The 17084-nt window shown below is 40.8% G+C and overlaps 1 protein-coding gene across 2 annotated transcripts in view; it reads right to left on the reverse strand.

The window, feature by feature from the left end:
- LRIG3 (leucine rich repeats and immunoglobulin like domains 3) overlaps window positions 1-17084 on the reverse strand; it is a 159631-nt gene that overhangs the window by 15313 nt on the left and 127234 nt on the right. For both annotated transcript variants that reach the window (XM_033958694.1, XM_033958693.1), the window contains exons 13-16: window positions 10400-10720; window positions 8436-8717; window positions 6181-6645; window positions 2784-2939 (exon numbers count right to left, since the gene is read on the reverse strand). In XM_033958694.1, coding sequence (XP_033814585.1) covers window positions 2784-2939; window positions 6181-6645; window positions 8436-8717; window positions 10400-10720 — 1224 coding nt within the window. The remainder of the gene's footprint in view (window positions 1-2783; window positions 2940-6180; window positions 6646-8435; window positions 8718-10399; window positions 10721-17084) is intronic.

Raw genomic sequence — 17084 nt, forward strand, 5'->3', positions numbered from 1 at the left:
AGGTAGTCTGCTCTAGAGTCCTGCTTCCCTGATTGTTTGTAAGAGATGAATGCTTTTTTCTTCTCCTTGATCAGGTCTGAGATCTCCGCAGTAAACCACTGTGGCTTACTGTTCCTTCGCCGTTTACTTACTGATTTTACATAGCGGTTTGTTGCTTCTTGTATGGTTGCTTTCAAAGTCGACCACATGTCTTCCACGTTATCGGTTTCTTCTTGGCTTTGTAGCGCCTGGTGAACGAAGTCTCCCATTTCTTTGAAATTTGTGTCCTTGAATTTGAGGACTTTGGTTAGTGTAGTAGATTTAGTGAAACCTTTCCTGATATTGAACCATACCATGTTGTGGTCACTGGAGGCCAATGTGTCGCCCACCGAGACCTCTGTGACACTTTCTCCATTGGTAAGTATCAGGTCCAGTATTGCCTGATCCCTTGTCGGTTCCAACACCAGTTGCCTGAGGCTTGCTCCTTTCATAGAGTTTAATAGCCTCCTGCTGCTGCCGGAAGCAGAGATAAGTGTAACCCAATCCACATCAGGCATGTTGAAGTCACCTAGCAATACTGTGTCCCCACGCAAGGTGATATTTTCTATATCTTCGATTATTTCCATATCCAGGTCATCCTGTTGTCTTGGGGGTCTGTAAATTACGCCAAGATACAAGCATTTGTCCTTTCCTCTGGCCAAATTAACCCAAAGGGATTCCCCAGTATACTGGACATCTGAGATTCTCGTCCCTCATCACATCAAGGACTCGCTGGCCCAAAACATTTGGGGCTCCTTTTCAAGATTGGCTGACTATCCCCTTATCCACTTGATTGAAGGTGGGATGGCCCAGATTATCACTAGCCCCCGCAGGAAGCACATATCCCCTTTGAGCCTCTGATGGCCAGTTTTCCTGTTGTTCTGAAAGGTCAGCTTGGCTCTTCCACAATCCCCCTTCAAGATTCATAACTAATGACTCAAAATTCTTGCCAAAGAGGAGGTTGCCACAGAAGGGTAGTCTGCTTAGGTAGATCTTATAGTTGCATCTCCAGCCAAACAACCCTCACCATATTTCACACAAAAGGTTGTAGAGGCATCAGTCACATATGCCTCCAGAAGTAGTCTCCTTGGGATTCAGTCCATTCCTCCATCCCTTCTTTAAAGCTCAACACAATGAAAACAAAGCCTGGAAATATACCCATTGTAGACCACCACATGTACTGCCAGGTATGCCACTTCAAACATCTGTTTCAGCAAAGTCGCAAAGCTATCCATTTTAAAAGTTATTGAGTACTGCACTACTCTCGACATGGTGATTCTCTTGACTGTTGTCACTAGTGTATAAACTTTTGGAACCTTCAGCTTCTGCTTCTATTCCTTTAGAATCAAGGTGTACAATTTCATTGACTTGTCTACTCTTAGGCCAGACTCTGGAGCATCCCACTTTGCTTATGATTAACTGATGAAGAGGAACAAACTTGGGGGAAGTTTCCCAACAGTTGAGAACGCCTAGTGACCCCTCGGCAAACAAGATGTTCAGAGAAAGTCTGTCCCATGTGGCTCTCTGCAGCCAAAATGCTAGTCCCGTGCTTTCAAATGCTGCAAAGGTTCATCTTTGGATCCCATACCAGAGGATCTCCATCTCAAGCCAGGATAACCAGTGAAGATCTCTACCCAGTGGCTGAACTGCCACGCTGTAACCACCACATGCCTATCACAGATCAGAGCTCCCTCTGTGACTGAAATACATGGAGCAGATCTTTGCATGTTTCAATGAAGTCACCATGCACATTGTCTGAAGCTGAAAGACAGCCTGCAGTCCTGTACCCCTGTGGTGGTCCTGCTACTCCTTAAATACCAAAACCTCCAGTGCTGGCCTTTTGACTCACCATGGTAGTTCTGGCCAAATGATGCCTCCCTAAGCAGTTCCACTAAAGCCTCTTGTGCTTCCCTCATTTTGCTACTGCACTTTCAATACCTTGACTTTTCCTTTCCAAACAGCTTTATCCATCTTGATGGCCACCTCAAGCCAGAAGGAAGGAAGACTTAAGATCAGAGGAAGGGAGGAGAACACTTGATTCTTCCAGATATCACCCCCAGTGTCAAAAGGTAAGGAGGTAATCCAGAGATAAGCCCAAAAACTTCTCACTCTTCTACTGTTCCCCAGCAGCTCCATAATACCCATCATGGGTATGCTCCATATGGGTATGCTCCATCTACCACATTCTGGAGGCAAAGAATATTTATTGATTCATTTACTTAAAAGTTTGTAGCCTCTATGATCTACAATTCTTACTAAATAACAATAAAACACATAATTAAGATGCAGACTATATGGTGCCCTATCAAAGGTAGGACCTACAATCTTTTGTTTTGTCTCCATCTGCTGGTAGGAGGGCAAAATCCATCAGATTTTCTTTATTATTCTTTATTATCTTTATTATTCTTTATTATCCCATCAGATCTGGACTGATCTGATGGGATAATAAAGAATATATATTTTCTTTTGCTACTGTACTTATCTTTTGCTTTGTATCCTGCCTGGAATATGCCTTTAATGAACAAGTGTTCTGTAAGCATTAAAAAATGTGAAAGTATCTCATCAAAGCCTATTTTTAAAATTACAAAACATTTGAGGTATAATGTCAGCTAATCTATAACTTTACTCCACACAAGGCTACTCATAAATACTAAAAGAAGATGTCTGAAGACTCCAAACAGTAAAGTTAGATTTTATTTGTCATTCTTGCTGAATTAAGTGTGGCTATATAATCAAACTTTTCCTTTTTCTTGAGAAGAACCTACCATTAATATCTTGTTGTAAGAAATATCCACTTATGGCAGAAGTTACAAATCGATGATGACTTCCATTTTCAGAAGAACCATACCCATCCTGTCTTTCTGCTAATGTACCTTGAGAAGACAGGTAGCTGGGAATGTCTGCTGGCAAGTTAGTTTCATCTGTAATTAAAGCAAACATGCATAGCAAGATAAGCATGATGTCAAATGAGAACAAACAAGTTCTTAATGAAATGCATCATATTAAAAAGCTTACTTGAGCAAACAAAGCATTAAACCAAGTCTCTTTTTGGCTTTCAAAAATATAAGCACATTTTTGGACTTTGGATGAAGTAATGTGCCAGTTTATCTAAACAATCAATAACTTGGAGATCAGCATTCATAATGATCAATAACTGACATTGCAATCTGATAGGCTTGTAAAAAAACTATACCACATTAATTGATATTTAAAGGTGCTTATACAGCAGCATAAGAACCTGGCCACATTAGTATTTTTTTAAAAAATTTCTAGGGATTATCAGACAAACTTTGGCCATAAAAGTTAATATACAGTGACAGCAGCAATTCTGTCACTATATCTGTATGTCAAACTGCAGAAACAGTAGTGTTGACTTTTATATAGAAGGTTATGGTTAACTTTATTTTACATACATAGAAACATGACACCGATAAAGGCCAAATAGCCAATCCAGTCTACCCATCTACAGCATCCACTATCCCCCTCTTTTACAAAGGTGCGCTATCTTTTTAGCACACGCTAAATATTAGCAAGCGCTAAACACATGATATATGCTAACGCGTGCATGTTATCCTATGGACACGTTAGCGCATGTATTGATTTAGTGCTTAGCGCACCTTAGTAAAAGAGGGCCTAAGTATCTAAACCAAATTTTGTTCATGTTTGCATCATAACTTGATGAACCCATGCTTAAACACTGACAAATTGACTCATAATATGGTAGGTTCAGGTTGATGCAATTTGACATAGGTGCTTTGTGTCATCATTCACTTGTGTGAAAACCATCAATTCTGGAACAATTAAATCCAAGTGGTCAGATATGGTCTAATTCCAGGCAAATGCCTATATTTTTTAAAAAAGTGATGCACTTAATACTTCCTCATCACACATGATCCAAGATACTAACTGAATTTTTCAGACAAAATACCTCTGAAATCTACAGGTGAACAAAATTCCCACTTCAAACAGGGAAAGCAGAAAGTCACAGAAAAGGCACATTTCTGAGCCAAATACTTCTTATTGTAACATACAAACCACAGCTAGAAAAACTAAGGAAAATAATTTATAATCACTTCTAGAGAATTCTGGCATCTCCTGCGGGGGTGATCAGGAAGTTGATCAAGTGGCAGAAATGCTAGTTGGTACAGAAATAAAGCAACGCACTGCAGCATTAAAAAATCCTATTTGAGTCTGCCAAGAACAGGGTGCAGATTAAGGCAGAACATATTATTTATCAGTGGTGCCAGAAGGAATATTGCTCAGAGGTGTGGAGTGGGGTAAGGGAAGCACTGACCACAAGTCTAACAGAGAGATCACAGCATACTACAAACAAGTGATGGGCAGAAGTGAAGAGGAAAGGAATGGCACCTTGCACACTCACCCAAGCAGGAGCCACAACCACACAGTTGTCAGTGAAATTGTGTTCTTGGGGACGACCATGGAACTGGATATGAATGAGGATGACATCCAAGAACTGGTGAAGGAACATGGCCAGGAGTTGACCACCGATGAATTGATGGATCTGCGTTGCGCGCAACAAGAGGTATGGTGGAGGAGCTCTCATTTGAGGAAGAGGAGAAAAAGACAGAGGAATCTCTCACTTTAAATGAGATTAAGGAGATGTTTAAAATATGGGAAAGAGTGCAAAATTTTGTAGAAAAGCACCACTCAAATAAGGCTGTAGCAGTGCGAGCGATGAATCTGTTTAATGACAATGCAATGTCACATTTCTGTGAAATCCTCAAAAGGATGCAGAAGCAACTTTCATTGGATAAGTTCCTTGTTGTCACACAGAAAGAAACAGATTTCAGTGAGCAAACAGATAGCAATGATTCTGTTAGTTATAGTGAAAGTCGTCCTACTTGACAGAAGATCGGGACTTGGGTGTGATTGTATGTGATGATCTTAAGGTGGCCAAACAGGTTGAAACGGTGACGGCAAAAGCTAGAAGGATGCTAGGTTGCATAGGGAAAGGTATGGCTAGTAGGAAAAAGGAGGTATTGATGCCCCTGTATAACACTTTGGTGAGACCTCATTTAGAATATTGTGTACAGTTCTGGAGGCCGCACCTTCAAAAAGATATAAAAAGGATGGAGTCGGTCCAGAGGAAGGCTACTAAAATTGTATGTGGTCTTCATTATAAGGCGTATGGGGACAGACTTAAAGATCTCAGTCTGAATACTTTGGAGGAAAGGTGGGAGAGGGGAGATATGATAGAGATGTTTAAATACCTGCGTAATGTAAATACGCAAGAGTTGAGTCTCTTTAATTTGAAAGGAACCTCTGCAATGAGAGGGTATAGGATGAAGTTAAGAGGTGACAAGCTCTGGAGTAATCTAAGGAAATACTGTTTTACAGAAAGGGTGGTAGATCCATGGAATAGTCTCCTAGAAAAGGTGGTGGAGACAGAGACTGTGTCTGAATTCAAAAGGGCTTGAGATAGGCACGTGGGATCTTTCGGGAAGAGAAAGAGGTAATGGTTACTGTGGATGGGCAGACTAGATGGGCCATTTGGCCTTTATCTGCCATCTTGTTTCTATGTTTCTCATCCTTTCGTCTCCCTCACACCAGCCACGAATCTATTCAAAAGTAAAGTGCTGGTTATTTGTTTTACTTTATACAATACAGTACATGTATTTTGTATTAAAGTTTTTGGGTTGTGGAACAAATTGTTTGAGTTTCCATTATTTCCTATGGGGAAATTTGCTTTGATATACAAGCATGGATTACAAGCATGGCTCTGGAATGAATTATGCTCGCAAACCAAGGTTTTACTGTATTAGATTTTCAGCGTTGGTGCATTTTCAAGAGAAAATAAATAGTTGCCCTGACTTATGAATCAGCCTTTGTATATTATATTCACACAATATAAAGCCTAAAGGTACTTTTTACAAAACTCGGTAGCAATTCCCTGTGTGGCAACTGCAACAAATCCCACAAGAATTGAATGGGCTGCATCACATTTGTCACACGGGAATCGCTACTACAGCTTTGTAAAAGGGGCCCTAATATTGCTTCCCTGTGGGAAAGTTGTTCTTTAAAGTCAAACTATGCAGACTATTACAGCTCTGGTAAGAAAAAGTACACAGTTGCTGCAATTTTAAAAATGCAGAACAATCAGCATGCTCAACCAGATCCAAGACCAAGCTTGAGTTTACATACCTGTGTTTGTGATGCTGCAGTCTTCATTTTTCCTTCTTGTGTGGTATATAAAGACCACCCACATAAGGGAGGTACCAACCACACAGCATACAACTGCTATGATTACAATGCCAACTGTGGTCCAATTATCATCCTCAAGTGAAGATACAGCATTTGGTACTGCATTTGGAGGAGAATCACATGTAGGCGTAGGAATTACATTAAGACAAACATTTCCCCGCTCTGTTCCAAGAGTGTTAGACATTTCACAAGTGTACTTTCCAGCATCTTCAACGTCTGTGTCCACAATAATCAGCAGCTGGTTACCTGCAGCAAAAAAATGTCTTTCTGTAACCAATAACGGTCTGTCATCTTTCGTCCAGTTTAGTTTTGGTGAAGGATTTCCTCCAGCAATACATTGCAGAACAGCCGTTTCACCTTTTGTAACAGTTCGGTCCACCAGTGGTCGCAGAAATGAAGGTGTTTCTGAGGAAAAAATGGATATTTCATCATTCAGTATAAATTTGGATCTTATACTTGGCCTAGTATTTTCTGTAAATAGCCACAGCATTACAAATGTGAGGAATTTAAAGAAAGTCATAAATCAGCAACTCAGTCATTGTCTAACAGCAGCACATAAATGTACCTGATATTACTGTCTCATCTCATTAAAAGACAAGGGCCACAATACCAAACCCATACTACAGAATTGGTCAGTCCACAAAAAAATTACTGTAAGAGACCAGGATCAAAGTTAAGTGGAAGCAGAAGCAGTGGTACATCTTTCCCCCTCTTCACCCATCCCAGTATGCACCTACAATTTCTGTGACAACATGACATTGAAAATCTTCTTGGAGCCAGAATGCCACACTTGTAACTATGGACCATTACAGTGTTCTAGCATAGTTTACTGTATGTCGAGGTTCAGTAATTCAACCAAAAAAGAACACCTCCCTTGAATGTACCACACACTCTTGAGATAAAGCTTCACATATGGTAGGATTAGCTCAGAGAAACGGAGGGGTAATAATAGGGGGGAAAAAAAACAAACAACCACCTCACCATCCAATCATCGCTTAGTCCTCCCCACTTTTTAGCTTTTTCTTTGCTTTTTTTAAATATTTATATGTTAATATTTAGTTGAAAAATATTTTTGAAATTCAATATAACTTATAATAAATCATTTAGCTATAGCAGTTCTTTTGGTTCTGATGTGCAGTAATACTAGTTGGGTTGGTACTTTCAGAGTTTGACCCCTGAAGCAGGTGGCACTCCCACAGAAACACAGACCATAGTGGGGTCCCCTTTTCTACTGATGGTGCTATGGAAATAAAATTTAAATCTTCACCTTGAGATCTCTCTATGTGGTCATTTTTCTTTACACTAAGTAGGGACTTTTTCTGTTTTCTTTACATAGACAGTCTAATGCAGGGGTGGGCAACTCCGGTCCTCGAGGGCTGGAATCCAGTCAGGTTTTCCGGATTTCCCCAATGAATATGCATGAGATCCATTTGCATGCACTGCTTTCAGTGCATATTCATTGGAGAAATCCTGAAAACCCGACTGGATTCAAGCCCTCAAGGACCAGAGTTGCCCACCTCTGGTCTAATGCATGACATTCAAGCCCCTAGTAGTAAAGGAGATGCCTTGCAACTACTATCTTCCTTCAAACTCCAAGCTGGGAGAGTGAGTGAGGGAAAACTGTAAAGAATGCAGGGCACATGGTGTGAGAGAAAAAGAATCTGAGGGGGATGTAAGGTATGAATATGGGAACTGGAGACAACACAGGGTGTTTGAACCAAAGGATTGGCAATAGAAGAAATTTATTCAGAGTGCCTCTATCTCTCCCTTCTCAATCTATCTCTTCCTTTCCCCCAATCCTCCCCTTCTTTCCTCATGATCTTCCCTTCCTGCTGCTCCCTAATTCCCCTCTCCTCCTCTTCCTGTATACCTCATGCCCTTTCTTCTCCAATCCCCTTCCATTTTTAAGATCCCTTCACCACTTTTTTTTTTAGATCTTTTTCTTTCCCTGTCCCCTACAGACCTCTCCCCCACTTTTTACTCCCTCATTTTTCCAGTCCCGAGATCCTTCCACCCCTATCCAAGAATCAAATTGACCAGATGGACATGGGATTTTAGAAAATATGTCTAAAGGGTTTTGTGAAATCCCGGATTGGATTCAAATCGCACTCCCAGAGTTAGTGAATAGCAGTATCACTAGGCAGCATGCTGTTCCCTTTCAGAGGCAGCACGGTCACATTAGCTGCTTTTCTTACCTAATACAGTAAGTGTTGCATTGGCTGAAATACTTCCAGCACTGTTTTGAGCTGTACAGCTGTAGACTCCAGTGTCCTCAAATTTCACATTCACAATAAAGAATACATCATCTTCTGGCATTACATGCATGCGTCTCTCACGTGCTGCTGGAAAATCTGTGCCACCATTTTTCTGCCAGGCTATCTGTGGCGTTGGGTGACCAAAAGCAGCACATTCTAATCGCGCTAATGCACCAGCTCGAATGGTGAGGTCCATGGGCATCTTTGTAAACGAAGGAAGAACTGTAATGTAATATGAAAGGTATTACAACATGCATGCTGTAATGAGACTATTACTTCACAATCTTTCTTACTCTTACTGGGGTGCATTTTCAGACTATTGTAGCTGTGGGTCTACAAATGAAAGGGAAAATTAATAAAGTTTTTCTTGCAATAAATGGCAGCCAGTCAATGTGCTTACATACTTCAAAGAGTCTAAACTAACCCCACCCCTTTACCCTAAGACAGAAAGCATGCAGAACAAAAAGAAAGCCCTATGTTCCAAACTAGACTGGAGAAACCAAAAGGAAAAAAGGAGTGGAACATTGGTTTCTGGATGACACAGGAAAACTTTATTAAAAATAATACAAATATAAAAATATAAAAACAATGTGCTTATAGCTTGTGGTGAAAACAAGTCATCTAACAATGTGCTACAACTTATGGTTCATAAAACCAGTCTGCAGTGAAAACAAACTGTCTGTTCTGCAATATGAGTCAATCTGAAATGATACCTGCGATCAGGTTTTATGAACTATAAGATGTATCACATTGTTGAACAGATAACTTGTTTTCACCACAAGCTATAAGCGCACTGTTTTTATATTTTTATATTCATATTATTTTTAATAAAGTTTTCCTGTCATCCAGAAACCATTGTTCCATTCCTTTTGGTTTCTCCAGCATATATATTTTTCCATACATATGGGGTGGAGAGAATTTTCATCAGGCATTTCTCCATAGGTAAATACACAATAACTTACCCCCTCTTTTACAAAGCTGCACTAGCATTTTTAGTGTCAGCTGTGGTGGTAACAGCTCTGACGCTTATAGGAATTCTATGAGCGTCGGAGCTGTTACCGCGGCGGCTGGTGCTAAGAAAATGCTAGTGCGGCTTTGTAAAGGAGGGGGTTAATCCTCCTAAGAAATCATTATTCTGTTTTATGATTCTTATCAATCTTACACCCCTCTTTTACAAAACAACGGAAGCGGTTTTTAGCGCAGGCCGGCTCACCGAATGCTCCCCACTGCTCCCTACCCTCATAGGAACTCTATGAGTGTTGGGAGAAGCAGAGCATGTGCTAAAATCCACTTTTGTGATTTTGTAAAAGGAGGGGGAGAGGGGGGTTAATTACAGCTATAGCTTTTCAAAAAAAAAAAAAAAAAAATTACAGTATTTATAAAGGTCTAACAATGCTAGAATTAACAAGAATCTTTAATAAAAACATTCTGGCCCGGATTCTCTAAACAGTGCCGTTTTTTTAAGCACTGGTAGGTGCCCAAGCTCAGTGAAAAACGTTGTTTAAATGGTGTTTTTCACTGATTTTCAAGGTGCTTAAAATATTGATGCTGGAATCATGCCTCTGTAGGTGCTTTATGGTGCCTATTGCCACTGTAGGAGTGGTGTTAGGTGCTGTAAAGCACCTATGGAGGCCTGATTCACATCAAAGGTAAGCACCAGAAATGTAGGCCTATATTTCCAGTGCCTACCTTTGCCAGAGGCGTGATTCTCTAACCAGCGCCGTCACGTGATTGACACATGATTGGCGGCAGCAGACAATGGTGCCGGTTACAGAACAAGTTATCAGTTTCAACTGGGTTATAAAGTCCTTCCTCCTGCAAATTAAAGTATGAAGGCAAAATGGATCTTGTTTTCCTTTGCAATGTGAATTTTCAAAAAAAGTTTCAAATAATGAGATACATACTGTTCACTGTTAGCTTGGCTTTTACGGAGTATGATGAACCAAAGTGATTAGAAATCACACACTGGTATTTTCCTTCATTGCCAAATTCAACCTTGTGCACTCGCAAAATGGTAGTGTACTCCATCACTTCAGCACCTTGCACTCGGATGTGTGCATAGTTCTCAATTTCAGCATCATACAGCAGCTCATTGTCCTTTTTCCATGCAAAGGTCATTGGGGAATTGCTGCTACTGGCAGCTGAGCAGATAAAACTCACATTTGAACCCTTTATTGCTGACTGGGTTTCTGGCTGGACAGTAATTTGAGGTTTAGGGAAATCATCTAGAACAATAAAAGAGAAAACAACTTCAGGTCTCAAATATGTATATCTTGGGTAATGACATATACCAGTATTAGTACATAGTCATCGTGTGAGCCTGTGTGAAATTTTAGTGATAAAAACTGAGTCAAGTTGTAGAAATGTTTTGAAAATCCAGATTAACAAGATCCATCATGGCATCCTCCCTCCCGTTATCCCACTCTTCTGGAACTCCTCTAACCCTAATTCCACTAGATCCTCCCAAAAACTGAAACTATCATTCCCCTCTGCAAAAGGTATATCCCGCATAGGAAAACTAGGAACATCCCTCCCCTTTAGAACCACAGAACTCTGGAACAACCTCACATCCCCGCTCAGAATTTCAAGCTTCCTCCAATCCTTCTGCAAACACCTGAAAACTTGGCTCTTTTCAAAAATCTAACACCTCCCGCTCTTTGGTACCCTGTCCCTCTTTATCTTCCTAGCTCCTTTCCTATAACCCTTCATTGTAGCTCCTTTTCAACCTAACCCTGTAAACCGTGCCGAGCTCTACGCTTGTGAAGATGGCGCGGTATACAAACCTAAGGTTTAGTTTAGTTTATTTGAAATGGATTGAGGACAATTTTAAAAACCATTTCTGCATATAGAGCAAAGCTTTCTGAGTAGAAATGTGCATTTATTGATCAATTAAGTTAGGCACTGATATCGGCACCAAACTTTAGGTGGACTGTATAGAATCAGGGCCAATGTATGCACACAAATCATGTGCTAAAAAATATTTTGAATTTTTCTAGGAAAGGGCGTGTCTGTGGCGGAGAATTGGCATGACAGCACAAATCAGTTAGCACAGCCACTTTATTGAATGCTAACTGATTAACACGAGATTAGTTTCTGAGCCCTTACCACCTACAAAATGGGTAGCAATAAGAGCTTACACAATAATTTTTATTAATGGATGCATGCTAATGGAACCATTGGTGCATGGTCATTAACTGGGAAAATGGAAAATCAGCCATTTTCAGTCTGTGGTAAGAATGGTCTTAGTACTCAGGAAAGACCCATGTAAGGGCATGTTGAGGCCATTTTTACTGCATCTTAGTAAAAGGAACCCTAAGTGAAAGGCCTTCCTAGAGATAGGGTTGAGAAGCTGCCTGCATATCTTTTACAAAATACATCTATTTATAGGCTAGTAAATTAACCTGTAAATATTGGGTACAATCAAGAGCAGGTGTAAATGCAAGTGCATAAATTCCTGGTGTAATTTTCAAAAACAAAAATAGGCACATACTTTCATTTTGAAAATGTTATGCACATATTTAGGTGTTCTTGAAATTATGGATGAGCCAATCATGTCAGAATAATGAATTATGAACCATTAAAATTACACACTCAGGGTTGGACAATTTCCTGCTGGAAAAGGGGATAGATAGAGGATTACTGCACTGGTCCTGGACCTGTTGGGCCGCCGCGTGAGCGGACTGCTGGGCACGATGGACCTCAGGTCTGACCCAGCAGAGGCATTGCTTATGTTCTTATATGGCCCTGACTAGAATGACACGTAGCATGATTCTATAAAAGGCATGCACCATATACAGAATTATGCTTAGACATCACCCATATAAGCACAGCCACTTAGGCCAAGATAAAACAGGCTTAAATATCTTCACCTAAGTTGTGCGCAGATTGGGTATACTCAATACCAGTTTTAGGAATGCCCATGATCCATCCATGTTTCTCCCCTGATCATGCCCTCTTTTGAAATTCACGTGTTAGACCTGATGCACACCTCTTTACAGAATGGGCCAAGTTGTGTGCATAACTGAGGAGAGTGTGGCACAGTGGTTAGAGCTACAACCTCAAGTTGTGGGTTCAAACCCTGCACTGCTCCCTGTGACCCTGGGCAAGTCACTTAATCTTCCACGGTCCCAGGTACATTACACAGATGTGAGCCCACAGGTACAGATAGGGAAAATGCTTGAAGTACCTGTATGTAAGCCGCTTTGAGTATAGTTGTAAAAAACTACAAAAAAATGCAGTATACAAGTCCCAATCCCTATCCTTACCCCCAAACTTATAATTAGAGACAATTAGCATCAATTATGAGGTGTTAATTGCTAATGAAGGGAATCTTCGGGATCCCAGTCAGCATGGATTCACCAAGGGTAGGTCCTGCCAATCCAATCTCATCAGCTTCTTTGACTGGGTAACAAGAAAGTTGGACTTGGGAGAGTCTTTGGACGTCGTGTACCTGGACTTCAGTAAAGCTTTTGACAGTGTCCCACACCGCGGGCTGCTAAGCAAGATGGAATCGATGGGGTTAGGAGAGACACTAACTGCATTCGTCAATGATTGGCTGAGTGGCAGACTTCAGAGGGTGGTGGTTAATGGTACCCTCTCTAAAACATCGGAGGTGACCAGAGAAGTGCCGCAGGGCTCGGTCCTGGGTCCACTCCTTTTCAACATATTCATAGGGGATCTGACTCAAGGGCTTCAAGGTAAAATAACGCTATTCGCCGATGACGCCAAACTATGTAATATAGTAAGTGAATGCAGTTTACAGAATTATATGGTGCAGGACCTGCTTACATTGGAAAGTTGGTCCTCAACCTGGCAGCTAGGCTTCAATGCTAAGAAATGTAAGGTCATGCACCTCGGAAGTGGAAATCCATGCAGGACGTACTTCTTGAACGGAGAAACTTTAACTAGGACTTCAGCAGAACGAGATTTAGGAGTAATCATCATTGCAGACATGAAAACTGCCAATCAAGTGGAGAATGCTTCATCTAAGGCAAGGCAGATATTGGGTTGTATCAATAGAAGTTTCGTCAGCCGAAAGCCTGAAATTATAATGCCGTTGTATAGGGCCATGGTGAGACCTCATCTGGAATACTGTGTGCAATTCTGGAGGCCACATTACAGTAAAGATGTACGCAGAATTGAATCGGTTCAGCGGACAGCCACCAGGATGATCTCGGGGCTCAAGGGTCTCTCATACGAAGAGAGACTGAACAAATTGCAGCTCTACACTCTCGAGGAACGTAGGGAGAGGGGAGACATGATCGAAACATTTAAGTACCTCACGGGACGTGTCGAAGTGGAAGATGATATTTTCTTTCTCAAGAAACCCTCGGCCACAAGAGGGCACCCGTTCAAACTCAGGGGCGGAAAATTTCATGGCGACACCAGAAAGTATTTCTTCACAGAAAGAGTGGTTGATCATTGGAACAAGCTTCCAGTGCAGGTGATCGAGGCAGACAGCGTGCCAGACTTTAAGAATAAATGGGATACCCATGTGGGATCCCTACGAGGGTCAAGATAAGGAAATTGGGTCATTAGGGCATAGACAAGGGGTGGGTAAGCAGAGTGGGCAGACTTGATGGGCTGTAGCCCTTTTCTGCCGTCATCTTCTATGTTTCTCATCAGCTGAGTATTTATATTTACTTTAGAGGCTCTGGTTGAAACCCGTTTACAAAGTATGTATTCTTCCCAATTAATATTTTCAAATTAATAAAGTGTCTTTACTTATTTGTAAATGGGTTTCTACCACAGCCTTTAATTCAGTAGCATAATTAAATGAAATAACTACTTTTGAAGTTTATAGGAACTCTGAAGTGGGGGTCAAGGAATACCAGAGAAAGCAGAAAAATTTCAAATTGTTTGTCCTTGGAAAAACTTCATTTACTAAAAGCTTTTCTCCCACTCTTATGTCTTGAGGGAAAAGCTTTGCTGGTACCCACTAGCTATCTTACAGACCTTTTTACCAAACTGTGGTAAAAAGTGGCATTAGCACATCTTTACACAGGTCATTCCCGTGCACTAAGGTCATTTTTACTGTGGGGTAAAATAATAACATTTTCTATTTTCTCTATTAATGATCAGCACCAATTTTCCCATTAGTGCATGATCTTTATCACATGAGCCCCTACCACCACCTATTTTGTAAGTGGTAAGGACTCATGTAATAACTACACATTAATCGGTGAGTGTGTGGCAATGTAGCTGCGCTAATTAGCACAGAACACGCATACTCTCTGCCTCCCAGACCCGCTCGCCAGTGCTCACTGATCCCAAAACTACCACGGGACACCTGAAAACCCTCCAAGGTAAACCCTTTTTTTGTTGGGGTAAGCATGTGTTAGTGTTTACCACCCCTTAGCCTGCAGTAAAAATAAACGCAAAAAATGGATAACAAGCAAAATATCTTTTCATTTTTTATACTTTCAATACATTACTGAAGTAACGTATATAGCTACCATGCTGTTCTACTTGATTACTCATATCTATAGCCAAATGTCAACAATGAGGGATTCCTCCTGGAGGATTTGCTGTAGGGTTGGTTTAGAGAGAAGTATGTTTTTTGATTGTACCTTTCTAGTTTGTTGTCTCTGACGCAGCCTCCTGGCAAAACATGGCCATGTCAGATGTAACTTGAAAACCCATCTGTTCAATAGGTTTTTGATGGAGCATTGATCTATGCTTTCTGTCTACCTCGCCAATTCTGTTGAGCCTTTAAATCACTGTCCCTGTACTATATGCCAGTTATGTTCAGCCTCTAGGTAATTCTGTTCACTGCATCGAGCTACCAGGTGTATATAAATAAAATGTTATGTTATATGATTATCTCTTGAATTATAATCTTTATATTTATTACAAGCTTTCTCTATTGCTAGAGGGTTCACAATCTATATTTTTGTACCTGGGGCAATGGAGGGTTAAGTGACTTGCCTAAAGTCAACAGGAGTTGAAGTGGGAATCCACTGGGTTCTCAGCCCAGTGCACTAATACTTAAGTTACTCTCCCACTCCTTGAAAGATGAGAGGTAGGAGATTATAAACCACCCAGAACTCACCTGTTTCCCTGGGTTTCAATAGCACTGAATGAAACAGATAGGATGTTGCATTACCATGGCAACGTGGCGGTCTCAGTTTAATAAAGGGATGAGAAGGAGCAGATTTCCCCAGTAGGCAAAGTGAGCCTGAGGGCAAACATTTGCCTTGCCATCTCCCGCATGACCCCAGCATTAATTTTGGGAAGGCTGAACAAGTCAACCACATTGTGGGTCCTCCTAGGATAAACATAGTATGTAATTTTGGAAGAAGTAGTGTGGTGGTTGCTGTGTTAGTCCACTTTAAAAGCAATAAAAGCAAAACCAAAAGAAAATTTAGGTGATAGCTTTTTATTGGATTAACAATTTGACCATCTGTGGGAAGTTATTAAAAAAAAAACTTTGAAATAAATATTAAAATATTTTACTATTGTACTAAATCAATTTGTTTTACCCTTTAAAGTTGGGTAACAGGCCCCTTGTCTATCAACCCCACAAGCAAAGAGGGTTTTTTTTTTTTGTGTAACATCATTTTACCAGAGCTTGCTATCTAAAGAAAATCTTCAAAAACATTTCTCTCCACAGAAATCCCAATCATTTAGCTGCGCCAGTGTGGAAGACAAAAGAAAGCAGGACAAACAAACTACTAAGCAGATCACAGAGCATATGTGTTTCTACTGCCCCATGCTACCCCTAGAACTTAGGAAAGCTAGAGAGAAAACGTCTAATTTTATACTGATCTGAATCTAAGATAAGAAGGTTCCTTATGCAGGGCCGGGAAAGGGAGTTCCAGATCACAGGGGCAAGCGGGAAAAAGGCACAGTGTTTTGTGGAATCCAGATGGGAACTAGAAACAAAGGCCCAAATTCTCTAAACAGCACCAATAGGCACCCAAGCTCAGTGAAAAATTTTATTTAAATGATGTTTTTCACTGATTTTCAAGGTACCTAACTGGTATCTGAAAAATTAGCACTGAAATCACGCCTTCATAGGCGCTTTACGGTACCTAAAGCCACTGTAGGTGTGGCTAATGCCAGAAGAGGCGTTAGGTGCCATAAAACGCCCTTCAGGGGCGTAATTTATATCAAAGGTAGGTGCTGGAAATGCAGGCCTGGAAAACACTGGCCTACATTTCTGGTGCCTACCTTTGCCGTAGGCGCAATTCTCTAACTAAGGGCGTAGCGTGATTTGACACATGATCTGCAGCTATTTTAAAGGCAGCTGCTGACAACGGCACTGGTTAGAGAATCTGAGCCTAAAGGAATAGAGAAACAATGCTCTACTGTGTCAACTTAGAACGGTACAGAATATAGAAATGTTAAAAAAGAAACAAAAAACTTTCAACAAGTGTATGGAGAGGTTTGAGATGTTAGCAGATGATATTGTAGACTTTAAATCTTTTATCCCCCCTTTTATAAATTTGCAGTAGACCTTTTTATTGCCGGCCACTGCAGTATTAGCTCCGCCGCTCATAGGAATTCTATGAGTGTTAGTGTTAATACCGACACGGCCGGCGATAAAAAAGCCTAAGGTGGCTTTGTAAAAGGAGCCCTTAATTAGGA

Source organism: Geotrypetes seraphini, chromosome 9, assembly GCF_902459505.1.
Source record: "Geotrypetes seraphini chromosome 9, aGeoSer1.1, whole genome shotgun sequence".
Classification (NCBI taxonomy): Eukaryota; Metazoa; Chordata; class Amphibia; order Gymnophiona; family Dermophiidae; genus Geotrypetes; species Geotrypetes seraphini.